General features: G+C 35.4%; 3 protein-coding genes across 4 annotated transcripts; 2 read left to right on the plus strand and 1 right to left on the minus strand.

Annotated features, from left to right (window-relative positions):
* The first annotated feature begins 416 nt into the window (after positions 1–416).
* Positions 417–13,482, plus strand: LOC120080052. The gene is made up of 14 exons (XM_039034604.1): positions 417–716; positions 987–1,131; positions 1,293–1,360; positions 1,450–1,503; positions 1,605–1,688; positions 1,836–1,921; positions 3,037–3,117; positions 4,278–4,408; positions 10,016–10,057; positions 10,631–10,707; positions 10,794–10,884; positions 10,983–11,064; positions 12,755–12,827; positions 13,059–13,482. Exons 1-14 carry the CDS (start codon positions 628–630, stop codon positions 13,225–13,227), a joined length of 1,272 nt encoding a protein of 423 aa, XP_038890532.1. The 5' UTR covers positions 417–627; the 3' UTR covers positions 13,228–13,482.
* A 1,811-nt stretch (positions 13,483–15,293) lies between these two features.
* On the plus strand, positions 15,294–21,016 carry LOC120080103 (protease Do-like 1, chloroplastic). 2 transcript variants are annotated; one of them, XM_039034664.1, is made up of 8 exons: positions 15,294–15,807; positions 16,289–16,411; positions 17,537–17,708; positions 18,092–18,129; positions 18,708–18,906; positions 19,001–19,099; positions 19,297–19,431; positions 20,797–21,016. In XM_039034664.1, the coding sequence occupies exons 1-8, from the start codon at positions 15,383–15,385 to the stop codon at positions 20,872–20,874; spliced, it is 1,269 nt and encodes a 422-aa protein (XP_038890592.1). In that variant the 5' UTR covers positions 15,294–15,382; the 3' UTR covers positions 20,875–21,016. The 2 variants fall into 2 exon arrangements, with proteins under 2 accessions (XP_038890592.1, XP_038890591.1); XM_039034663.1 differs by having other exon boundaries at positions 15,297–15,807; positions 19,001–19,153.
* A 4,325-nt stretch (positions 21,017–25,341) lies between these two features.
* Positions 25,342–26,591, minus strand: LOC120080015. Its single transcript, XM_039034537.1, has one exon. It carries the CDS (start codon positions 26,465–26,467, stop codon positions 25,532–25,534), a length of 936 nt encoding a protein of 311 aa, XP_038890465.1. The 5' UTR covers positions 26,468–26,591; the 3' UTR covers positions 25,342–25,531.
* Positions 26,592–26,825: the final 234 nt, after the last annotated feature.

Below are 26,825 nucleotides of genomic sequence, written 5' to 3' on the forward strand. Positions count from 1 at the left end.
CATCTATATAGTCAATGTTTATTGATTATTCTCGAGTATCATGTAATATGCACCGACTATATAGTATATGTAAATCAACCATCTATATAGTCAATGTTATCGAGTATAAAATTACTTCACATTTCAAGAAATCAATTTGAAATTTCACAATGTATCGAGTGACATGGATAATTCAAAATAATTGAGTATAAAGTGGTCGAACATCGAGTATGACGTTGATATGATCGAGTATACACGTGTCGATTTGTGCCGTATCGAGTGATCGTGCATCGAAAAACGTGTGACGAACTATCGAAGAGCAAGTAAATTTATATCGACAGATACGAAGGATGCATTGATTGATAAAATCACATGGTTATGACATAAACAGAATCTACCTTGCATTACTTCCTAGGCTATTTTTGGAGTGGCCATCCGTACCAAAAAAAAAAAAAAAAACCTTCAAAGCTTTGAAACATTCTTCTGCATCGAGAGAGATGCGCGAGCTCCATTTCACAACTTTCGCTAACCGTCTGCTTCTTCTTCCCTCGTCTTCTTCATCATTCTTCTTCTCCTTCTTCGACCTTCTTTCTCTTCGCTTTGATCCATTCACCAATTCCCTCTACACCACAATCACTCCGAGTAGCCATGGGAAATTGGATAAACAAGGAGCCTCCGCCTCCAGTGGTTCTCGTTCCCCCACTCTTCGATTATCCTCCGCTTGCTGCTCGTACCAGGTATGTCTTCTCCAACCTCCTCTCTTCTCTTTATATGATTTCCACCTTCACATCTCAATGCCAGGGCATAATTTTGAACTTATGTGATTAGGAAGATGAGTGATGCAAGTTTACTTGACATTCAATGTACTCTGCTTTCTCTGTGTGTATACTGAATAATGCCAAATTTAGCGCCTACGAGTATTGTTGATTTTGAGAACTGTAGTATTTATTTTTCCTTATGTGGAGATGCTCTCAGTGGAAAAACGTATTTTCTTTACTTCAATGCAGGATGTTGGAGTCATCTTATAATTTGTTATTCGGGAAGCTTGCTTTAAAATGTCTTTTCGAGGATTATTTCGATGAGGCAAGGCATTTTAGCACGGTGATCATGCTAAAGCCCATTGATGACCCTCAGGTGGATTTAGTCGCAACCGTATCCCTTGGAATCTATATGTTTCTTCGCAAATTAGTTATCAATGCCAATTTTTAAAAAATCAGTATATAATTCCGTTATTTACTATTCCTTTGGGGGAAATGCATATTGTTAGAGTAGATTTGGTGCAAAGGATCGTGGTTTCTGCTTAACCTGTTCAGGTATCAGGTCCTCTTGATCATAAGCCTGAGGATAAGATCGTAGGGAATGCATTGTTTCGATGGCAAAGGTATTCTTTTGTGCTGCCTATACTACTGACAGATGCCTCTTAGTCTCTTCATGATTTCTTCTTGAGAACAAGAATCTTTTGTTGGGCAGTGACATTGTTGATCCCCATACATTTGTGGACCTTTATGTGTCAAACTCTGATCCGTAAGAGATACACTCCTTCGAGTTAAATTTTATTCTTGGTTCATTGATGTATCCCTGCTTGTTGGCTGTGGTGATTTATATCTGCTGGCTTATGCCTTCAGGGTTTTACAAATGAGGTCATGTGCATACTATCCCAAATATGGCTTTGGAGCTTTTGGTATTTTCCCACTCCTACGGAAGAAAAGGTTCGCAACACAATAAGATAACACATAATACAATACATGCACATATTGACTTTGTACAAATTTGTGAGGACACAAAATGTGTCCTAGAGTTATTTGGGGGACATCTTCGAGGTATATGTTGACACGGTTATGGTTCACTATCTGCAGATTATGTTCCGAGGACTTTGGTCTTATTGGACTCAGATATGGCTCAAGGAATCTGTCAGCAGGAATCACACTTATGCCCTTCTCCTGTAATTAATGAGTTACCTTCTGATAAGCATGTTGGTGTGGGTGTATGGTTCGATAATATGTGTCAGTTATCTCTCATATTCCAACCATAACATTAGTTATCATATATTGCATATTAAGTCTTCCCATATGAAATATCAAATATGTAAAATTTTCATGGTTACATGTGCCCAGAGCTTGTTAATTTCAAATTAAAATATTTATTTGGATACTAAGGACAAGAACATGCAATAGGGATAGGTGTATGTATATACGTAAGCTAGATTTATTGTCTTACCATCCTCAAGTTGATAAGGCTGTAGGTGGAAATTTAATTGGTTTTTGGCTGCATTGATAGGGTGGGAACAAGTGCCCTCCTCGGGGTCCTGAATATCTGTTATTAGTTATTACTATCCTGAGGGGATCACCTTGATTGTGAAGGTCATTTATCTATTATTTTTCACACTCCAGCTATTCTTTTCTTTCTTTCTTTTTTCTTTCATTACTTCCTCTTCTTGACCCTCTCTCTCTCTCTCTGTTCCTCCCATCTCCATTTTTTGTGTATGAACATGCTGATGAAGCAAAGAGTGGACTAGGAAAGGAAAAGCTAAACTCAGAAAAGGAGATAAAATATACTACAATAATACTGAGAAACTAACTCTTAGTTTTGATTTGTGAAAATAGTACTTAGTACTTGGTGGTGTTATAGAAAAATACAAGTGCCAAAGTGAGTATAGCTCAACTGGCATCCGAGATGTGTTAACGACCTTGAGGTCCATGGTTCTATTCCCCCCACCCCTATTGTACTAAAAAAAAGAAAAGTCTCATAGGAAAGTAAAGGTTTTCCCCCTGCATCAAAAGTAAATATGCGTCCTTTCGGGGACATCCGATACATAAAAAGTATATATGCATTTATCTTTTAATACAGATCGAAAAGTTTTCCCCATGAAAGGAAAGAACATCCTAGTACATCCTTCAGCATTTTTAATATCCCTTTCTCAATGCACTGTCGTGCTCATATGTATTGAAGTACTATAATGATGGAATTTCACAGATGTCATTGTTTTTAACTTTCCAAATTTCTAATAATGAGTCAGAGACCTCTGAATTGTCATCATAATGCTTCATTGCTTTGCAGCAAAAGATGAACTCCCAAAAACTGCGTGGCTGGTCAGCAAGATGGGAAGGCTGACTACTGGAGTGCAGTATGAGCCACAATGTAAGTAGTAATTTGCAATAACCCATTTACAAATGTTAGTTTCCATTCACTAAATTTGAGATCTTTTACTCCAGTTGGCGTTAATAAAAAGAGGACCGGAGATGCAAAAAGAACTAGAATGAGTGCAACAAGAGTAACTGAAAAAATGATATTGTCCTACGACCCTACTTAATCCCCAGATATCTTCAAAGATTCAAGATTTTCTTCTGAATCCAATTTCCTGAAAAGTGTGCCTTGACCACACAAGACCCTCATAATTTAGCTTTATTCGTGTTTTGAGACAAAAATCATGAGATAGTCGTTTCACGTGTAGAGCTTGTATTAGTGAAACATCATTAAAAGCTGAAAGTTTTGAGAATTTGAATATGAATATTGTAGTTGTAAGAGCATGGGAAGAAGAAACTTCATGGCTACTACCTAGATATAATTCACCAAGAGGATGACACAATATGAACTATATGAACCAGCCTAACATCTATATCTTCAAGAATAACCAATGAAATTCTTCATTACATAGCATAAGTGTTGCATACAAGAATTTATACCTCTGTTTGTCAAGGTTGCCCAATCAAGGGCAGGGTGGGCAAGGAAGGAGGGGACAATTGCTCTTATTAGTTTTTTGTAAATTATAAAAACTATTTATATAAAGTAATTAGATTTTATAGTTTTCCTCTTGTCGCCCTCCATAATTTTTTTTTAGAATTGAAAGACACTTTATGTAAAAATTAGGATTATAAAAATTTCTGGGGTGCCGCCTAGTTTGTTTTAAATTAAATGTATAAGATAGTTAAGATTATTTTCTACTTCTCCTCTAGTTTCCTCCATCCTCCCTCCCAAGAATGGAAAGATTATATATATAATTAGGAAAATTTTTGGTTCACCCCCATGATATCAACATCCTTTCTTTTTGAGCTTCTTAACTGAAATACTCCTAGTGTCCCCCAGGTTTTAGTTTCGAATCCCATTTGACTGAAATTCTCTAACATTATGATTAAGGACCAATTTATGCCTTCCCTAGCATCTAAATCTCCACAAACAATCAAATAATTTTTTCCCCAAGAGTAATCAAATAATTCTTGTTTTTCATTTTTAATGTCTGTCAAAAAGTTTATGTTAATTATTGAACTTGTTAAAAAATTTGTTGTTTTTGTTTCTTTTAGATGGGATTAAAGATGGTGGGTCATTAAAAAATTTAATGAATTGGAGTTGTGCAATTGGCTATGATGTGGGTTCGGGGAGCCCTTTGAGCCCATCTTTCAATTTTGGTCTTGAACTTGCAAAAAATTCACAGGTTTGTTTATGCATAAATTAAATTAATGATTGCATATACTGCTATCCTTTTGACTGTAAGAGTTTGTTATTTGGTTTATAAGATGAGTTTGTTATTTCATTTATAAGATCTACCATATTTATGTTTGGGATTTGGGCATGAACACAAAGTTGTTAGTGTTTGGTGAAAAAAATAATGTAATTTCTCAAATTTGCATATACTTTAAATCTTTGATCTTGACGTGTCTAGAATAGTGGAATAGACATGTTTACCCCATGTGAGCCTATAAGATAATGGAATAGTTCATAAATTAATTTAAATGGGTTTGTTCACAGTGCTACATATTTCTACCAAAAATAGTGCTACAGTATTTGAAATTTTTATTAAGAATAACGGGCTTTAATTCAAAACTTTTTTTTTCAAAAAAATCTTTTTAATCTTTATGCGATGGAACTAATTTTTTTTGCCACACTGCTGAGTTCAAGAGGGGATAGCTTACTAGAGTGTGATGCTTGGGTGCTGCTCGGAGTATAATGTTAAAATATTGCTAGAGCTCAATTGTCGGTTAGGTAGAACATATTCTGCAAGAGCCAATTTCCGTCGAACAATTTGCAGTTCCAAATAGGAAGGCTTTTACATTCGTTTTTTCACTTATAAAAAAGATCACTGGTGGAGTAAGAGGTGAAAGAAATAATTTGGCTATTAGAAAAGATACAAGGAAAGCGCATAACCAATAGTGGTTATAAGAAACGATACAAGAAAAGCACATAACCAATAGGTAAGAGAATTCTAGACACGCTATCATGACTATCATGATGTGAGTTCTTCAAGTTGTTAGTTATTAAACTATTAGGAGGTTGAAGACAATCTAGAAATGAAGGCTCCAAATACGGCTCTTTTTTTTTTTTACTGATACATGGTGTGGTCAGTAGGTGGATGCTGTGTGTCACAATCGCTCTTTCGGAAGCTTCTCTTAGCGATTGTGCGGCACTTGTTCCCGCTCACGAACAAGCCAGCCAACTCGATTACGGACTGCCGATGGCACACCGAGTGCCTCTTGCAACCTCCACCCCCGTTTTAGGGAAAACGGTTTTAGAAAACGGGTTTGGAGAAAAGGTTTTCGTAAGAAGATTTGTGAGTGTGAATAAAGAAAGAAAGATTGTAGTAGACTAGAAAGCAATAAGCAACAAGAACAGCTTTATAGAGTACTACTCCGGGTATGAGGAAATGATGGTTAGTCTTATCCCCATATAGTGCATTCTGAACAAAAAGCCAACTGGCGCCCTTGCATATGCAAAAGGGCGAGTGGTCACTTACAATGAAATGTAAAGAAAGCAAGCTAACTAAACTAATACAATACAGGACATGAAAATATGCTAGAAGGGGTGTGATTGGGCATGCGGCCATGGGCAACAGGCCCTGGACAAGCATGACGTTACATTCTCCCCACTTAATTGGTTGACGTCCCCGTCAACCGACCTTGTTCAAACCTGCGATGCCGGAGCCGCATTCTTCAAGTCTTCGGCCCGCTCCCAACTGATCTCTTCATCGGGGAGATCCTTCCATTTCACCAGAACTCTGTCAGTTCTCGTCTGGGTCTTCCACTACGGCGCGTACGTTTACCCAAGATTTGTGCAACTTCTTTCTCAGCAAAACTCTTCATCGTGACTGATGGGCGCCTTAGCATGTTCCGCTGTCCATCCTCGGTCGGGATGATAGGGCTTCAGGAGGTTCACACCGATGACAGAATGAATCTTCATCCATGAGGTAACTGAACCCTATATTGAGGTTCTCCCGACCTTCTCAATTACCTCCACTGGACCTTCATACCTTACTAGCCGTTGGTCTCTCTGGCCTCGAACTGAAACTGTCCCGGTCGTAGCTTGATCAGGACCTTGTCCCCAGCTGAGAAACTCAAGGGCCCTGCTTCTTACCAGCCCATTTCTTCACTCTCCTTGATGCTCTTTCTAGTAGGCGCGAGCTATCTCAGGGGTTTTGCTCCACTCTTTAGTGAAGTTAGTGTCTGAGGACTTTTGCCTGCATAAGGGTGGTCCACCAAGTGTGGCCTGAGTGGCTGTCGTCGCACACTTCGAGGGCCGCCTTTCCGATCGCGGAACTCTGCTGGATATTGAAGCTAAGCTGAGCCATACCTAACAACTCGTCTGATTGTTTTCGACGCCCAGCCAATTCGGCGGGGCCATCTGATATGCCTTCCTGGCAGGCGGCTTTGCCCCTGGCAACAACTCGACCTCATGGTCAATCCCCCTTCGTGGGGGTAGGGACTTGGGCAAGCTTCTCGGCCTGACGTCCTGATACTCTTCCAAGACAAATAGATCGTCTTGGGGGATTCTCCTCTTCAGTGGACTCAACCGATTCTACTGGGATGGTCATGAACGGGTTCGTCGTGGGCCGGGCCCCTCTTCAATTAGAGGGCTGAGATCATTCTCACTCCATCCCATTGATATTGCTTGGACTACGGTCGGTGAGATCCGGTAATGACTAAGCATTTTGCGAGGGCACTGTTATGACTTTATGTTCAAGTAGGAATCCTCCAGTACCCAACATCAAAATCATCCATCTTGACAATCACGAAGTCGACGAGGCCCTTCCAGTCTCCTCTTTACCGGAGTTCTCTTCGCTTATCCCGAAATCGGTAGGGCTGCGGAATTCACAGCTTTCATCTTTCCTGCATCTCTTTCCCAATTCAAGTTCAGGCGGCGAGCTTCCGTTTCCGCCATGAAGTTATGGGTAGCCCTAGAGTCAACCATAGTGGTTTGGCCGATCTTGGTGACCCAAGCGTCCACATACATGAGACCTTTCTCTAGTGGCTCCGTCGCCTTTCCCATATTCTTCTGGAGTGCAGACAGAAATTTCAATGCCCCCATCCTGGGATTCTCAATTTCTGCCGCTGGCTCGGTTACCGTCTCCTCTAGTTCGGCCTCGTCTCCGGGGTAGAGGCTAATGTGGCTTGAAAAGCACTGAATGCGGTTTGATTTGGACATTCACGCGCCCTGTGTGGCCCTCTACATATGAAAAAGACAGGGGGCGATTGTAATTGTTATGCTGTTGTGGCGGCCCCTGCCAGTTGTTTCCTGATCTCGGTTGGGATGATTTACGGTCCCCTCCTGTGTTCTTGTCTCCTCCCCCAGGCCTGGGAGGGCTGGAACGGCTGTTCTGTTTTTCATCATTTGAGAAGTTGATTGCTTCCTCACATCTTGTGAGTCAGTGCTAAGGTCGTATAGTCGTTCAGCTGCCGCATAGGCAGAGGGGAGATTCTGTACTCTCTGTTCTATATAGTTTTGCTTTTGCCCACGGTTTCAGCCCCTCCACAAAGCAAAAGACCTTGTCTTTTTGGACATATCTCGTATGTCCAACATGAGTCCTGCAAACTGTTTTTACGTAGTCCCTGATGTTACTTGTTTGCTTTAGCTCTCTGAGTTTTCGTCGAGCCAAGATCTCAACATTTCAGGGAAGAACTGCGAACGAAGTTCTTGTTTCAATCTATCCAAGTATCATAGTGCAACGTCCTTCCTGTATGTCTGTAATCGTGATCTCCACCACAGTTTTGCATCTTCAATTAGATGCATCGTTGCTATTGGTGACTTTCGACTCTTCAGTCACTGTGTTCGTCGCCTTGAAGTATTGCTCAAGGTCGAAGATAAAATTTTCCAGGGCTTTCGCTTCTCGCACCCCACAGAAGGGTTTGGTTCTGGGATTTTTATGTCGCTTAGCCACGCGCCCCCAGGTGGGGCTTGGTTCCCTACCGCTCGGATGGTGAGATTCACCCTCGCACTCACATCTGCTATCTCGGCTTCTGACGACATCCAGGGCCGATCGAAAGTCTTCAGATAGGTCGGTTACCATCTGAAGTATTGTCTTTTTTGGGAGCTGTCCAGCTCTTCGACACGCTCTCTATGTGGGCAACAGAACCCCGAGGAGCTATCGCCTTCGTTCAAAGTTGCCGGACCGTACTGTTTTGGTCTCGAGGGTCTCTACCCTCATCATCAATTCTCTGACGGGTAATCCGTCTAGGCGGCCTACCACCCCGCATCAATTCCATCGGCTTTCTCGGCAACTTCTTGTAGCCGAGTCTCAAGGAAACGAACATTATCTGGGACCTCTCTCAGGTAGAGCATTTGTTCTTCTATCTCTACCAATCTGTCCACATGGGACTTTGTTCAAGTTCTTCGTCGCCGACATGATCACTGATCTTCCCTCTATAAGCCAACTTGGCTCTGATACCAAACTATCACAATCGCTCTTTCGGAAGCTTCTCTTAGCGATTGTGCGGCACTTGTTCCCGCTCACGAACAAGCCAGCCAATCGATTACGGACTGCCGATGGCAACACCGAGTGCCTCTTGCACCCTCCACTCCCGTTTTAGGGAAAACGGTTTTAGAAAACGGGTTGGAGAAAGAGTTTTCGTAAGAAGATTTGTGAGTGTGAATAAAGAAAGAAAGATTGTAGTAGACTAGAAAGCAATAAGCAACAACAACGCTTTATAGAGTACTACTCCGGGTATGAGGAAATGATGGTTAGTCTTATCCCCATAATTAGTGCATTCTGAACAAAAAGCCCAACTGGCGCCCTTGCATATGCAAAAGGGCGAGTGGTCACTTACAATGAAAATGTAAAGAAAGCAAGCTAACTAAACTAATACAATACAGGACATGAAAATATGCTAGAAGGGGGTTGGATTGGGCATGCGGCCATGGGCAACAGGCCCTGGACAAGCATGACCGTTACACTGTGCATCTGAGAGCTCCAGAACTGGTAATGAATTTTCAATTGGTGGATGCTCTGTTTTGTTCACTGAGAAACTCAAGATCACTCATTGGCAGCTGCGTCAGTGTAGTTTATTCTGTTGGAGGGTCATGTTTTAAGTGTTGAGAGCACAATGGCTTTATCTCACATGTTCGTAAAAAAGAGAATTTGGAGCAGTAGTTACCTTTTAATTTTTTTAAGAAACAATTTCATTAATCTATGAAATTTACAGAAAGAATGTACAATCCATGGAATTACAGTCCAGTTATTGATAAGGGTAGTGTATGAATATGAAGCAAAAAGTTTAGAAATTTTACCCCAAGAAATAGCTAGGTCAAAGAACGTATTTCTTTGGTTTCTTTTCTTCCGTGATACTCATTGGAGCAGTTACTCTTTGGTCACAAATTTAAAAGGAGGGTTGGCTCTATCTGGGGAATTTTATTGGGATGAAATAGTAGATGTTTTGTGGGAAAGCAAGCACTGGTAAGAGATGTGGATCTAGCTCTCGATGTTTGGCTTCTTAATGGTGTACTCTTGCCAAATAACTGTTGTAGTTATGTCTTATAATTCTTCTTCGAAGAGTTTACCGTGAGCTCTTTGGGTTTTGGGGAAACTTTTTCTTATCCCCCCATTTGTTTATTGTTCAAGTTCAAAGAAAATTATTGTTTCTTGTCCAAGAAAAAATGTATTGAATTTTCTGGAAAATTCATAGCCTTATATAGAACTCTATATTTTCCGAAGCTCCAGAACCTTCATATTCATTAACTTTTAACTTAAAACAGTTTGTGAATGGCTCTGAAAATGATATGTTTCAATTCATTAATGACAACTACTGACAAGTTTTGTACTGATCTCGTTTTGTAGTTCATTGCCTCATTCTATCAACATGTGGTGGTTCAACGGAGGGTATGACTTTTTTCTCACATTCTTGCATACCTTTCTCTGTGCTATTAAGCAGTTGCCTCTTTGTCTATTACTGGGAAAATTTTAGAGGGTCAAGCTTATTCCTGGGTCCAAAAACATTAAACATCCAGTGTAGCTTCTAAATAAATGTACAACTGCCGAACATTGTCACCAATAGTAAGTTGAAATTCCGTATACTGGGACTAAAGAATTTCTATACTTTTTTAAGTAGTATTGCAACACTGCCATTAGGGTAAAAGTAACTTGTCTCATGGCGGTCTAAGGAACTATAGAATTTCATGATTGACTGCTCTAGATGTTATCACCAATAGCTTTCTAGATGTTCACATGTGACGTCACTAATTTTGAGAGATCAACATATGTATTCTCTTGAATCTTCATTTGGTTGGCCACGATCATGTTGTTTGCTTACCATTTCTTGCTTGCTATATATATATCCCTCTACCAGGGATTTTATCTACCGTTATATTTTCCTTGCATCTGTTCGCTTGAGGATCCATCCTCCTCCTACTTGTATCCAAATCTTACAATATTTCAGCTGATTTAATCAATTAGGTGAAGAACCCCCTTGAAGAAAATGAAATTGTTGGAATCACGAATTACATCGACTTTGGCTTTGAGATGCAGACTAGGTATATATTCTTGAGTAATAAGTTAGAACAGGACCAAATGGTATTGTCAAATGTTCTTATAAAGTTATGATCTAATCTTATTTTAGAGTTGATGATGTCAAACCAGCAGATAATATTCCCGATTCTACTTTCCAAATAGCAGCATCATGGCAAGCCAATAAAAATTTCTTACTGAAGGTATAGCAAGCTTCTTTACCTCTCTATCTCTCTCTCTCTCTCTCTATTTTAAATTATTATTATTATTATTATTATGGACTAGATTTCACCTTCAACAGGGGAAGGCAGGGCCTCTTAGCTCCTCACTTGTTATAGCATTCAAGTCATGGTGGAAACCTTCATTTACTTTCAGCATCTCAGGTATCTTTACGGATAGGTTTGTAGGAGTAACGGACTATAAGGTCCATGCATTCATGTGGTATCCTATTAAGCACTAACAGTATTTCATGTGCTACTTTACACACCGTGATAAAGGCCAGGCTACGCTTTTGTAATATAACTTTACCCTTTGTTTCTGAGATTGTAATATAGATATCCTGTCTTAATTTTATCGCCAACATTCTAGTACTCTGATACAACCATCTCAAAATCGGTAGAAACTCACATGGAAACTAGTATCTACTGGCTACTAGTTTTAGTCATACCAAGATTTTCTCTGTGCATGAACAACACAATTTTGATGACATTTGGGGGCTTTCAACTTTCTATGGAGCTGATTCCTTGTAAGGACATGGCCAAAGTAGATCTAGGATTAGGATCCGTGGAACTGGGCTCTAAAATTTGCAATCTTTTGGATAGGGACACTGTTAGGAACCAAGGTAGTTATGGCCTATGAGATGTCTTTGTCTCACATTGGTTAGAATGGGATGACCAATGTGGTACTTAAGTGGCTTGGCTGGCTCTCCCATCCCAATAACTAGCTTTTGGAGTGTGGTTCTCCAACGTGCTAAAGTACCTAATAATTGTATTAGAGTCGGTTGTTGACGTTCCGGAGTAGAACCGATGGAGGGTTCTGACCGGATATGACCGAGTGAAGTACCGCCAGAGTAGTCGTCGGGACATCGACTTTCTGGAGATGGGGTATTGTTAGGAACCGAAGTAGTTATGGGATGTCTTTGTCCCACATTGGTTAGACTGGGATGACCAATGTGGTATTTAATGACTTTCCATCCCAATAGCTAGCTTTTGGGGTGTGGTTCTCCAAGGTGCTTAAGTACCTAACGGACACTTCCGGTAAAAAATGTAACAAGGGAAGACAGAAGATCCTCCTACGAAGCATGAGACATCCGTCACCCAAAGAGCTAAATGAAAAGCAGCTCGATTGTTAAGGTTGGGCGCTGGGGGAGTAGTTAGAACATCTTTAGATAAAGGGGTCCACGAGGCAGCTACAGAAAGAATACTTTCCCAATTGAATGTTCTTTTTCTATTTTTTTGGAGACCTACCGTTCTCCTTTATCCACATTCGTTTTGGGAAAATTCTAGATAAATATTAGTCCATAATGTATGTTCATACGACTTATCTGTCATTGTGGCCCACTGGAAGAGCTTTTTTGTAAACCTAAGGAGAAAGAAAAGAGATGAAAAACATTAGTCCATAACATTAAGAAAAGAGATGAAAAACATTAGTCCATAACATTTCAGCTTTTCTTTTAAAAGTTTGATCTAGCATAGCTTCACTGTAGAATTCTCTGGTTGTGCATTAATTGAGATCTAAGGAACTGAAAAAACCAATTAACTGAGCGAAACCAAATACCATAAAAACCGAGTAAAACTCAAGGAAAAGTGTGGGACCTCCATCCTCTATTTACCAAGACCCATTAGCGCAGAAAGAGAAATAATTTAGCTTTTTGACCCGTTCATTCTTCAAATTATCTTTTTGACACTTTTTATTACTTCCATATTAACTTTTTCTTATGGGTCTTGACCTACTATGGATGATTCGGTAAGTACTGTACCTGCGATGATTTGTCTAATTGCATATATGCCATAATGCATCATAATTATCAATTATCAATACAAGTTTTAAATGATTACTTGGTCTATTATGCAGCTACCAGGGATCGTATAGTTGGAAAAACTGCATATGGATTTGGCATCCGCGTCGAAAACCTTAGAGAAGCCAGGTTGTATGAAAGCTTTATTTCTCCTTTATCTCCTATCCTTTTCCACATCCTCCACTATTATGATCCTCTATTGTTGTATATGTTTTGTTGTTAAACTTTCTAATTTAGAAATATGAAATCTTGCTTGCCTTGGCTATTTGATCACACGAGTTTTGAATCGTTCAAGTAAACGAGGCATACATATCATTCGAGCTCTTCTACTAACTGGACATTCACTTCACTGTTTTCCAGTTATCAAAGAGCTGATCCAAATTTTGTGATGCTTACACCAAGCAAGGAGCATCTGGCTGACAGCATGATTTGGAAAATCGGGAAGAGACCGATGCTGCAGTCGGATGTAAATGCTGGAAATTTCGATGACATACCGAAGGAACTAAGACCCTTGAACAAAATTTTGTGAGATTTATTTCCTGTCAGTTTTGTACCTGACACAGAACCAAAAGGTTGCTTCTTATCCTGAAGAACAGAAGAAGCGTTTGTAATCTTGGATTAGTATCGACTCTGCTAGTATAATATAGGAACTCAGACAATTGTTATTCCTTTCCCTCTTCTGGCCTCTTCCACTCACAAAGGAAGAGCCTAGAGTGAGAAGTAATTGTCAAGGGAATTAAAGTTAAAGTTACATGCTTTTATAATTATCTTTTTTTAATCCAAATCTGCACCTTGTTAATTTTCATAATAATAAGATCGACTTTTACTACAGGTAAGAAAATACCTTTGACATTGGATGGAAATTTCTTTGGTTAAGTTATAACTTTTGGTTTTTTTTTTTTGGGCTAACAAATATTGGAAAACCAATATCTCCAAATATAGCAAAATGTTAACTAATCTACAAATCATAGATGTCTATCAGTGTCTATGTGCTGACATTAATAGATGTCTATCACTATCTAACTACTGATATTGGTAGATGTCTAGATAGTAATATTTTTTTATATTTGAAAATATTTTTAATAGTTTTGTCATTTAAAATAATAATAATTATTATTATCATTATTAAAATATTTATAGATTTGGTTCTTTTATAGTGAGGAGAAAGTTAGACTTTATGTTCTATGATTTTAAAAGTAAGAATTTGATCTTTATTGTTTGATAAATAATCCCTATGGCTATTCAGGAAGATTTTATCAAAATTATAAGGACTAAATTCTAATTAGAATAAATTGCAAAACTATCCCATTGCAAAATTCATCTCTAAAGTATCGTGGTAATTGCAATTATACTCTCAAACTTTGAATTATACAAGTGTTAAAATTGGACTTTCAAACTAACATAATTGTAGAAATTGTAACTATTTTATAAGTTTGAGAGTTCAATTTTTATCATTTGGGAGTCTAATTTCTACAACTATTATAAGTTTGAGGATCCAATTTTAACAAGATAGAAGTCTGAGGGTTCAAATTTTTATAAAAAAAAGTTTTAAGGACATAATTGTAACTAACATCATATTTTAGAGGTATTTTTTTTTTTGCAATTTCTCTTAATTATAATAAACTATGGATTAAATTTTTATCTTTCTCCTGATCATAGGGTATGAATTTGTGAGATAACCAATTTCTTTTCTTTTATCACTCATAACAAATACTAAATTTTATGTTCATGACTATTTCAAATAATAGAAATAAATATAAACTTCTTGTTGTATACAGGAAGACCCTCACAAAACAGTTAGGAAATGTTGATGGACAAAGAACGGAACCTGCAAAACAAAACTCGTTATAGGTTGAGTTGCGGAGCTCGTTCTCTTTAAGACTTTCGCGGCTCTGCCCAAGTATACAACAAGTCAGGAATACTGCCACGTCGTGCTCAGGACAAAACAACAAAAAAAAACAAGAAAACCCGGAATCGGAACACACATCCTTTTGGTAGAGGAGAGCGATGGGAATGGAAGGAAGTGTAAGAAAATTTGTTGTGTTCTGAATTGCTGAAGGACTCGTCATAAAAGGCGTCCGTCTAACCAAACGGACGGCGCCGCACATGTGGGACATCCACGCAACCCACATTGGTCTATCTCTGCACTCCCTCCAAAACATGGGTACCCCTTGGGCCCAAACCCATTGCCCAAGGTTGGAGTACTTCTTTTTTAAAATTTTCTAACGTGGAATTCTCCAGCAAAAGTTGGTTCCCTTTTGATTTTTTTTTTAAAAGAAAAAAATTTCAACCAACACTTCTCAAAGAGATTATGATATCAACTTTTCAAACAAAATGGAACAAATAGATTTTATAGGTACTTTAATTCTTTATATATATATATATATATCCGTTGACCTCTTTAATAATTTATGTATGAAATGAAAAAAAAATCATTTGAATAATATATATTTTATGATTATAAAAAATGACTTTATACACACCATATAAAAAACATGAGAAATACCTGTCCTGTCCACGAATAACACCATAAAGTTAACAACAGCAGGTACTATAGTGGATATAAAAATGTGTACACCAAAATTTATTACAAAATTAATATTATCATAAATAAAAACTGGTCGAGCATTGGATTCAGCGATTCCAGCGATCCAATTTGCGGCAACTGTCCAAACAGAAAACTAATGGCTACTCCATTTTCCCTTGCTTCTTCTACTTTCTCTCCACTTTCTCGTCCTCCCAACAGAACACCCACTTCCTTCTTTCTCTCAAAATCCATTTCTTTTCACAATTTCTCTAATCCCACTCGCCATTTTAGATACCCCATCTTGTCTCTTCTTCCCCACAACAAGAAGCTTTCTCAAATTTCAGCTTCAATTCACCCAAAACTCCCCATTTCCTCCAACCCCTTTGCTTCGATTTGGGAGTCGCTTTTAATTTTCTCCACTTCGGTGCTCTTGTCCTTTTCTCTGTTTGTTACAGATGTTGATCCGGCGGTTGCTTTTGTTGTCACTACACCGAGGAAATTGCAGACGGATGAGCTCGCTACAGTTCGTCTTTTTCAGGAGAATACTCCTTCTGTAGTTTATATCACAAATCTTGCTGCTAGGTAATTGTATTATTATACCCTTTTGGAGCTGAGTTCTAATTACAAGTTTTCTTTTTTAAGAGAAGAAACATTTCATCGAAAGAATGAAATAAGGGGAGACCCCAAGCATGAATAGGTGATTACAGTAAATATTTTCATTTTTCAATTAGAAACTATATAAGAATATAAAAACTCTTAAGAGGATGCTTAGTTTTGTACCAGTACAATCCTGTAGACAGAACGAAATTCATGAAACTATCAAAACAAGTGGAGAAATCTCTACAGAGACGCTTATTACACTTGCTCTATAATGTCCAGAAAAAATTAGGCAATATGGCCAAACAAACAGTCTTCTTTGTACCATAAAACGCCAAAAGAGATGCCAGGATGTCAACAATAGTGTCAAAGCAAGCTAATGACGAGTTTTGATTACAATTTGGATCTTTGTTACAGATTTTGGTACAATTGTCACTTTGAAATGTGATTTTTATCTGGGTTTTAGGCAGGATGCTTTTACTTTAGACGTGTTGGAGGTACCGCAGGGGTCAGGTTCTGGATTTGTCTGGGATAAGGATGGTCATATTGTCACTAATTATCATGTAATTCGTGGTGCTTCTGATCTCAGGTTAGTTATGAACCCTCTTCCATGGTTTGCATTTCCTGGTTTTGATTATGTTTAGACTTAAGAGTATTGTTATTTATCGTTTTATCATTTGGACCCTACTCAGTTTGTATTGATTTGTCTGTTCATTACATCGGGGGTTTTATCCATTTAAGGCTGTGGTATTACTTCTAGGATGTGTAGCCTGTTCATACTCATTGAAGCATCATCGAAGCATTTTATTGTAGAACCACCATGTTGCAAATGCCTTCAGAAAATGTTTCTAGGCTATATATTTTCAGAAATGTGCAGCCACATTCGGCAGAACCATGTCACATTTTGGGCTATTTGAGTTTGTTTTGGTCGTTATTTATTGTGAGTAGTGTCTTTGAGATGTATATTGTTAGAAGTGTTTCTAAATGTAAACCTTTGATTATATAATCTAAAAGTGAATACAAGAAATTAGATAGTGTCAAAGTGACACTTGGGATCTAGTGGCTTGAAGATGGAGACGATAACCCAAAGTTTTTCCTTATAATAACCTCAGGAAGAAGATATAAGAGCATTATCAGTAAATATTTATAAAATAAAATGCAGAAATTGCTAATTTTTCCACCTTCCCTTGAGGGTCAAAGGCGAGATCTTGGAACACATTCAAGAACGCTACTCCAAATTTCTTGAACTGACACTTTGTTGGAGCCCTTCTTCTCCTTTGAGCATTTGGGCCAGCTTGAATGTACCTCGACTATTCTCACGAGCATTGTCAAGGGAACTCGTAGGATATGAAGCCTTAAGTCCTTTATCGCTCGAGTCCATGTCCTTTGGGTAATTTATGATTTTCATGGCCTTCATTAATCACTGAGCCAACCAATGGTGGTTAGCCAAGCGGACTTTTGATGCTTGTCTTGTGGGACATTTGGAGTTTTATGAGTAAACTAGAATTTCTCTAGTTTTATATATTAAAGATTTTACCCCAAGTCAACAAAATATAGCTTTTCTAAAACCTTTTTTGCCTCGGGAAAATGCAAAAAAAGTACTATCAAGTTCGTTTATACTTTCAATGAGCTAAAAATAGGATTTGAAACTAGACTTTAGACTTAGTGATGGCTGCTTATTATTCACATTTAAACTGGTTTTAGTTATGTACAGAGTCACTCTAGCTGACCAAACTACTTTCGATGCGAAAGTTGTTGGATTCGACCAAGACAAGGATGTTGCTGTCTTGAGTATTGATGCACCTAAAGACAAACTAAGACCTATACCTGTTGGTATCTCAGCAGATTTGCTTGTTGGTCAGAAAGTGTTTGCTATTGGAAACCCTGTAAGTTTTTCTATTCATTGCCGTGTTCCCTCGGTGTATATTCACACTATCATTTCCATTCATCTTGCATATCGAAGTTCATGCTACTATTGATTTCTTAAAACAAAAATGAATAATCTAGGACGAAACATTCTCTGGAAAGAGGATTCCCTATTAAAATGATTCCAAAAATATTACCGTGCATAAATTGCAAAACACTCCCTTCCCTGGATTGTACTTATATGCAATAATTTCATCTACAAAAATAATAGTGGGGAAAATTCTGGCTTAGTTTCCACACGATCATCACTTTTTTCATTAGCCCTGAAGCCAGACTCATCATTTGTTATCTTGTACCTTTCCCCGTTTGATGTCCTAAAATTTAATCATTTTTGTCTCTGCAGTTTGGACTGGATCATACTCTCACGACTGGGGTAATCAGGTATGAAACCCACAGGTTTTAATGTATTATATACCTTATAAATTCTTTCGAAATTTATGTTGTAATTTGATTAAGTGATCTAATATTATAATTGAGGCCCAAAAATTTGTTAGAGATTGTAATTGTAATTAAGTAATAATAATCACGAAGATGATATTTATTTTAGAGTAGGAAATTGTTGAGATTTGAAGTTTTTCCAGTTTTGTGTTTTTAAGTTTCTTAAATTTATTATTACATTCAATTTTCAGTCTCACAATTTTGGGTATCACAATCTTGTGCATCACAACATTGTCCATTTTCTTCTCCTTGTTTAACAAACATTGACACATTGATTTGCTTCCACGACATTTTTTTTTTCCCATCGATTTCATTTTCTCTACAGAAATGATTATGTTTAATGCAATATATCTCTCCTTTTTACTTTTCCTAATATTGTTTATTCTCTTCATGATCCTGCAAATGCAAATTGGGTTTGGCCTACATGAGATATGTTATATTTTTACTGTTCGATTGCTGTTAAAACCTCCATTTCAAGGCTTGGAAACTGTTATACTAAGCATTCATCTTGCCCTTGACAGTGGCCTTCGCAGAGAAATTAGTTCTGCTGCTACTGGTAGGCCCATTCAAGATGTCATACAGACAGATGCTGCCATTAATCCAGGGAACAGCGGAGGGCCACTTCTCGATAGTTCGGGGAACCTTATTGGAATAAATACAGCAATATATTCTCCATCTGGGGCGTCCTCAGGTGTTGGATTTTCAATCCCAGTTGACACAGTTAGTATACATCTGATATATAATTAACAAGCTGTTGAAGTTCCCTTGGTTTGAGCTTTGAAGTCAATTATTCATTAACATTCTGTCGATCTAGGTGAGCGGCATTGTTGATCAGTTGGTTCGATTTGGGAAGGTGACGAGACCAATTTTAGGAATCAAGTTTGCTCCTGATCAGTCTGTCGAACAGTTGGGCGTAAGTGGAGTACTCGTCTTAGATGCTCCTGCAAATGGTCCTGCTGGGAAAGCTGTATTCATTTCCTCTTTTTTTCTATCTACATTCCTATTTTTATATTCCTATAGGTTTCAACATTCCATTATGGTTCCAAGAACTTATAAACACCACCAACCTCAGTACTTAAGTTCAAGATCTGATCCCTACGTGTTATGCAGGGCCTGCAACCGACTAAGCGGGATGCTTATGGTAGACTTATATTGGGAGACATAATAACATCAGTGAACGGAAAAAAGGTCACGAATGGAAGCGATTTGTATAGAATTCTTGACCAGTGTAAAGTTGGTGACAAGGTACCCTGCACTTTCCTGTTTGATCTTTTTACTTTAGCTTGTTTGATGAAAGGCCTTATACTGCTTTTGTTAAAGATGGTGCCTGTTAGAAAATAATTCAAAACTTTGGTTCATGCTTGAGTGGATCCATAACAAAGTTAGGAAATAGGCTGGTTTAATAGAATCTGTTGGATCCATGCACTGTTTGCCACAGAAAATTTTGTGGACACACATGGAGCAACATTCAAATAACTTAAGGTATCAGCTAATCATGTTTTTCTGTTCAAAGAACTAGAGTGGTTTTATTTATTTATTTAAGAATACAAAGACATGTTTAGAAGTGATTTTGGAATAAAAATTTCTTTTGTCATGCTCAAAATCATTTCATGCCTTTATACATTCAAAATTAATATAATTTAATTTTACATTCTAAACCCAATTTTCATATCATCAAAATTGATTTTACATAGGTAAAAGCATGTTTAATTTTTAACCTGAAAAAAAATGATGCTGTCAAACACTCATTTGAGTGACTTAAGAATTACTCTGTCAGCATTTTAGAGTTTTGAAGTTTCTTTATGTATAATATCTTAAAAGTTGCAATATCTTTTTATGTAGCATCATAGATCATGTGCCTTATCAAAATTCATTTGACTAGGTATTATAATACAAATTTATGTATCATGTGCCTTATCAAAATTCATTTGACTAAGTATTATAATACAAATTTATGTATCAACGTGAATTATTAAATAGTTTTATCCACTTGAACTAATGAAAATTCTTCAAAACTTTGAGTTCTGAAAAAGACAGCAAGATCCCATGTGATGAAAGCCCATTGCCATCAGATATGTGCCTTATGATTCTGAACAGTACCATAGCATGTGCCTTTTAGTGACATTACACAGCCATAATCCTTTGAATCAGTCTTTTTACTTGAATGAAGTTTCAAATCCATGAACTTCTGTATTTTATTTCATTCTAGCTTTAAACTTTCAAAAATTGTGTTTTGACCCTTAAACTTTTAAACATTCGATTTTAGTCCCTAAACTTAGTATAGACAAGAGACTATTGTAAATATAGCAATTAAATATAGCATATTGCAAAAGAACTTGCAGATATAACAAAATTTTGATCCAGCTTTCGAGATCTAACTGTGATCGACTATATCATTGATGAGAGTCTATCACTAATAGGAGTCAATCAACAAGATAGAGTCTATCACGGATAGATTTTGTTATATTTGCAATTCTTTAAATATGTTGTCATACATTAAACTATTAGTCCTACAAGTATTACTTGCTGCAATTACCCTAATATTTTCATGGATGTTTGGTATAGTAGAACGGAGTATGATGAGAAGTAACAATTTGTTTGATGATTCAGGTGACTGTGGAGGTGCTACGTGGTGATCACATGGAGAAAATTCCAGTGATTTTGGAGCCAAAGCCAGATGAATCTTGAGCCAAAAATAGTTTGGGGTTCTTTTTTATTATTTTTGTACATTACATTAATCAATATTAATAAGCTGTTTGTAAATAATAGTCTATTCTGGCTGTTACTCTCACCCTTTCTCAATTAAATCACACTTATAATTCCACTTTTCGTTTTTTGGTACAGGAATTGAATGGTAAATCAGTGTTGTAAAATTAGCAGCTAGCTAACTTTTAAAAAAAAAAAAAAAAAAAAAATTGTGGATGTATCATATTGTTAAATTACAAGTTTAATCTCGTTGTTCCGGATTTTTAAGATTGTGTTTAAGAATTTAAAAAAATGGTTCATAGATCCTTGAACTTTAAATTTTGTGTATAATAGATTCATGGACTTTTAAAAGTGTTTAATAGGTTTTTAACTTTTAATTTTGAGTCTAATAAATCATTAAATTTTTAATTATATTTAATAGGTCTTTGAACTATTTAGTAGTTTTTGAAACTTATGGTTCTAACAGATTAAAAAGTGAAAGATTAGAGTTTGTTAGACATCTTATTCATTTTATATCTAATAGGTGAATTAATTTTAAAGTTTTTAAATATATCGAGGATCCATTAGATACAGAATTAAAAGTTTTAATGAGGGATCAAAGAGGCTTAAGCCTAAAAGTTTAGGAATTTGTTGGACACTTTCAAAACTTCAAAGAAAGCATCGGTTAGGGGTATTCATGAGTTGGGTTAGATTAAAGCATTTTTTAGACCCAATCTAATTAATTGTTCGGATTGTAAATTTATTTAACCTAAATATTTCTGATTAAATAATGAACCCAACCATAAAACATATGGGTTGGCTTAGTTTAGGTTACTTGAATCATTTATTTAAAATTTTATTTTAAAAGTAAGTAAAATGTTAATATGTAAAAGTTTTATTTAATTATTTTCATATATTAAATTAAGAGTAAAAACTTAATCTCCATTTATATTATGAAAAAATTCTTTAAGTGTTAAAAATTATTTTTACGAGTGGTTGGAAAATAAACTATTCAAAAAAATTTATGAAATTAAATAAAATTTAAAATAATTATATGTATATAATTGTATCATTTCAATTCAGATTGAATTGATTATTTTAGATGAATTCATGAACTAATTCAATCCATAAAATTTTAATTTATTGGAACTTAATCCAACTCATATGAGTTTATAACCCAAATCGTATAAGTGGATTGAGTTGATCAAATTTTTATGGTTATAGTTAATTATACTTAGGTTAAGTAGTCATTGTTAGGATTAATGGTAAATTAAGATTATTAAAATGAACATAACTTCATTGATATAAAGTATGTATCATCAACTTCAAAGTCAGAGGTCGAGATGTGTCTCTCCATATTTGTAATCATTTTTCATAAAATGAACGTTTTTTTTTCTTTTAAAAAAAGTAGCAATTCAAATATTCGGTGAAATATGTTGTAAAATATGCAAAAGATACTCTAATGGTTTAAAGTCTTTTATAATATCTTTTGTTTGTGAAATATATTATATTTATATACTATTTAAAAGGGGCTATGGGAAAAATATTTGATTTCTCTTTTAGTTGATGATCATATGGATATCAAATAATTTTATCTCCAATAATTTCTACGGATTTTTTATTCCTAATAATTTCTACAGATTTTTTTTAAAACAACCATAATTTATCCTCTAATTAGCTCTAATAATATCAACAGATTTTTTTTTTAAAAAAAAAAAACAATCATATTTCATACCCTACTATCTTATCCCTGATTTTTTTTTTTTTTTAAGAAAGAATCATATTTTTTTTTACGTAATTTAATGTTTAAATCATTAAAAAAATCACATATTCACATAATGTTATATGGACTTTTTTTTTTAATAATCATATTTTATCTCCTAATATCTTAATCATGAAATTTTTTTTAAAAAAAAATCATATTTTATCCTTTAATCTCTTATTCACAATTATTTTTTAAAAGATCAAATATTATCTCTAATAGTCTTTTATTTTACATTAATAAAGGATTTTTTAAAAAAGAAATAAAATCAAATATCATTTAAGATCTAAATTTTTAAATAACTAATTTCAACATTTTTCCATCAGTATCTCCTTTCCCACTTTATTTTTTTTTTTTTTTTAACTTTTCTATCTTTTATAAGAAGATATCACCCTTCTCTGTTTTTTTACCATATGTCCTCTTTTTTTTTATATATATAAAAAAAAAAAAAAAAAAACACTTTTTAATTTTGTAAAAAAGAGTTATTTAATATAATTTTTTAATGTGCTTTTGTAGTTTTTTTCTACTCACATATTAAAGAAAGGTAAGAAAATACTTTACTTTTGAGATTCAAGAAATTTCTCAAATTTTATGCAATTTAGATAACGTCATCAAAGTGATAGAGAAGAAAGTGATCTTTTTATGCTTCTTGTAGCTTTTTTTTTTCTTTTCACATTTTAATTTTTATAAATGCATACCAATAAGTTAAGGGGTTTATAATAATTTTTACCATTTTTACAATTTTTTTCTTTTTTTTTTCTCTTTTCAAATTTGTTGCAAGTACACACCAATTCATCTGCGTATAATTTTGAAATAATTTGTAAAATCAAAATAAAGTTTAAAATCAAAAGGAAGATTATTGTAAGTCCACAAAAAAAATAATAAGTATTAGGATTAAAATCAAGTGTAATCAAATTAAAACGTGTATGCACAAATAATAATAATAATATTTTTATTTAAAATTTGAAAAAGTTAATATAATCAAATAATCGTTCAAAATATTTTTACAAAAAATAGAAAAGTATAATATTTTCGTTTAAATTAGAATTTAAAATTAAGAGAATTATCAAGCCAGCAAATTTAAAATAAATAGAATATAGAGAAACATCATGGTTTAATTTGAAGGTTAAAATCAAGTGTAATCAAATTAAGAGTATAATAATTTTTTAAAAAAGAAGGAAGATAGAACTAAGCTTTGGAAGAAAAAAAAATGATAGACAAGATAAGATTTGCCACACAAGTCAATAAGTAAATATAAATAGAAACCTATGTTTAGTAAAAACATACTGAGTTCACAACTCCCAAGATTTTATAATTTCTTGAAGTGAAAATATATTAGCTTTAAGCTTTTATGTATACTTACTAATTATTTTACTCGTTAAATTACAAAATATACTTAATTATAATGTTACGTTCAATTGTATTCTAAATTTTGAAAAGTTTCATTTTAATCTTTAAAAATTTAAAATTTGTTTCAAAACAACTCTTAAGATTTTTTTTATTGGAATTTAAAGATGAAAAAAGTGTGTAGTACATGTTATTTATGTGAACAAATCTAAACAAATACGAAAAATAAATTTTGAGGTTAGATTTTAGAGAAAAAAATCTAGAAATGAAGGCATGGTTCACACATGTTATGTATCTTTAATTTATTATTTTTTTCATGTATATATTTAGATTTGTTTACATAAACTAACACAACTCTATAAGTTTAACGACAAAAGCCTACAATACGTATTTACAAAAACGTTATAAATTTGAGGTATAATTGAAATAAAACGAAAAAGAAAGAGAAAGAAAAAGAAAAATTAGTTATGACATGCGAAGTATTGTTGGGATGGTACATAATTTTGTGGATAGTGTCGGCTTTCTTAACTCTCAATCCAATATGGAGATATTAGGTGTAGCGTTGGAAGAGATTGTGGCATCAAATCACTCCCACTTGTTCCTACCTTTTTTTTCCTAATATTCTAATCTTAGCCACATCCCACCTTCCACTCTATACATCTCGATCCATCGAAAAATTATTCGATAAAATTGTTACAGTGTCATTGATAATTCTTTATCAAAAAATATATGAGGAGCGTTAAAATATTTCAAATTCGTAGTTACATTATTAAGAATCTAATTTTTCTAATCCATTGCAAGGTTTTGGCCAAAATATTAAAAGAATAATTATCCCACGTCAAAGAGGTTTAAAGAAGTGTTGAGCTCTAAGCACGATTGTCCGAGTCAGACACACTTCAAATCTGAGTGTACTAATTTTAGTTAAATTTTGAATGATACAAAAGGTTTAAAAGAGTGTTCTTATATTTAAGATCGAATAGAGAATTCTCGTGTTTTTTTTTAGTTTCTAAATGTTTTTTTTTGGCTTATTCTTGGGAAGGTTTTTCCAACCTCTATGACCATCAAAACTATCCAATATTAATCAAGAATCCTACTTATTTCTTACTTCTTTCTTACTTTACCCACCAACAACCATTGGAATCTACTAAAAAAATGAAGTTCTAGAAATGTTTATTTAAATAACTAAAAATTTTGTCAACTCATCCATCATTGAATTGTTTTCTAGTGTCTTGTACATACACATATAATACTTCTTAACACTTTGCATTAGAAAGAAGAAAGTCAAGAGATGCCACTTGAAAAAAAGAACTGAATTCTATGAATATTATGCTGGTCTCTACCAAACAGCTTTCATGGAAGAATTAAGAAATCACCAGAGAATCAGAGATTATAGATCAAACATGGACTATATATACAATCAAATAATCCAATCGTCATTGTGTTTGAAGATCAAAACTCATGGATATATTCTAAGAATTACGATTATGAAGATTGTCAAAAATAATTAATCTAAACAATCCAATTTAGTAGAACTAGAACCTGTTGAGCGGCTTAGAATGGAGGTAATGCTTTGCTCACGGTATTGAGATTTGCCCAGAATCCGACGAGGTCTTGCCGGTACGGAAGGTACGATCGTCTTTTATCTCCTTGTTTCAACATTCTGTTCCTCACGTAAAACAATTCGTGCGCCGATGATGCCTTCTCGACTGAGCCTCCTTTGATCTTCAAGTTTCTGGCGACGACGTTGGTCTCTGAACAGCTCTTCTTTCCCTTTGTATCTTCGCCTAATTTCTCTGATTTCTCTTCTTTCTTCTTTGTCAATTCTGATTTTGAAGACGGTGTTAAGAAGACGAACAGATTCTTTCCTCCTTCGCTGTTGCTTCGTGGAAGTAAGTTACGGAGCTTCCACCGTCTTGAAGATGACGATCCTGATCCTGATCCAGTGGATTTGCTCTTCTTACATTTTCCACGCTCCGCCGCTTGTACTGACTTAGGCGTCCAAACGCAGTACGTTCCCGGTGGAATTCCTTCCAATTCGTCGGCCTCAGACGACGACGGCGAAGGAAGATCACGATCAAGGTCACGTTCACGCTCGCGATCGTCAATTATAAGTTTCTGCAGAGAAATCTTTATAATCGGGGCATTTCTGTGGTTCAATTCATTAACCTCTGTTCCATCGCTCTTCTTCAATAGATCGTGATTGAAGATAGGAAAAACAGGACTAATCGGACAGTCTAAAACCATTTCATCCTCAGACTTCTGAAACAAAATAAATTCGAATTCACTTTCCTCACCGCCATCGCCATCTCCGGCCATTCCTTCAAACTCCCTGGCTACTCTGGCGGCAGTTTCTGCAGGTCCGTCGATAGAGTAACTGCTGAAGCTTGGACAGAGATCCAAAGCGCCGTCTTCTTGCATAGTTGGAGTAGAAGAAAACTTGTTGCAGAATTGAGGCGATCCTTCTTCCTCCGTCTCTTCAGCTTCCATGGCAGGCAATTGAAGAAGCTATAAAGCTTCTTCACGTTTTTATAAAGGCGGGTTGTTGAAGAAAGAAAAGGACATTGAGTCAGGTAAAAATGATGAAATTTAAATTTAAATCACTTTATTTTTCGATGAAAAAATATTTGCAGATATTAAATTCAACGGTTCGATATGGAAGTTAAATAATCATACGTATCCTTAATATCATTTATAAACTAATAATAATATTCATAACTTAATTGGAAAGTAAAAACAACTTAATTACTTCTTTAAAAAAATTCCATTGATATATCTTTAAAATTGAAATCTCAATATCGTTATCGACATAAAAATACAAAAAATTAGTCATGTGTCAAATTATGAT

This window comes from Benincasa hispida, chromosome 6 (genome assembly GCF_009727055.1).
Source record: "Benincasa hispida cultivar B227 chromosome 6, ASM972705v1, whole genome shotgun sequence".
Classification (NCBI taxonomy): domain Eukaryota; kingdom Viridiplantae; phylum Streptophyta; class Magnoliopsida; order Cucurbitales; family Cucurbitaceae; genus Benincasa; species Benincasa hispida.

What these genes read in the sequence shown, in the direction of transcription:
- LOC120080015 (XM_039034537.1), bottom strand. Translation starts at nt 26,467, where the DNA reads ATGGAAGCTGAAGAGACGGAGGAAGAAGGATCGCCTCAATTCTGCAAC.
- LOC120080052 (XM_039034604.1), top strand. Translation starts at nt 628, where the DNA reads ATGGGAAATTGGATAAACAAGGAGCCTCCGCCTCCAGTGGTTCTCGTT. An exon ending in ATGTGGTGGTTCAACGGAGG is followed by an intron (nt 10,058 to 10,630) that starts GTATGACTTTTT and finishes TTAATCAATTAG; the next exon opens with GTGAAGAACCCCCTTGAAGA. An exon ending in ATTTACTTTCAGCATCTCAG is followed by an intron (nt 11,065 to 12,754) that starts GTATCTTTACGG and finishes TCTATTATGCAG; the next exon opens with CTACCAGGGATCGTATAGTT.
- LOC120080103 (XM_039034663.1), top strand. Translation starts at nt 15,383, where the DNA reads ATGGCTACTCCATTTTCCCTTGCTTCTTCTACTTTCTCTCCACTTTCT. An exon ending in CGTGGTGCTTCTGATCTCAG is followed by an intron (nt 16,412 to 17,536) that starts GTTAGTTATGAA and finishes AGTTATGTACAG; the next exon opens with AGTCACTCTAGCTGACCAAA. An exon ending in TGTTTGCTATTGGAAACCCT is followed by an intron (nt 17,709 to 18,091) that starts GTAAGTTTTTCT and finishes TTGTCTCTGCAG; the next exon opens with TTTGGACTGGATCATACTCT.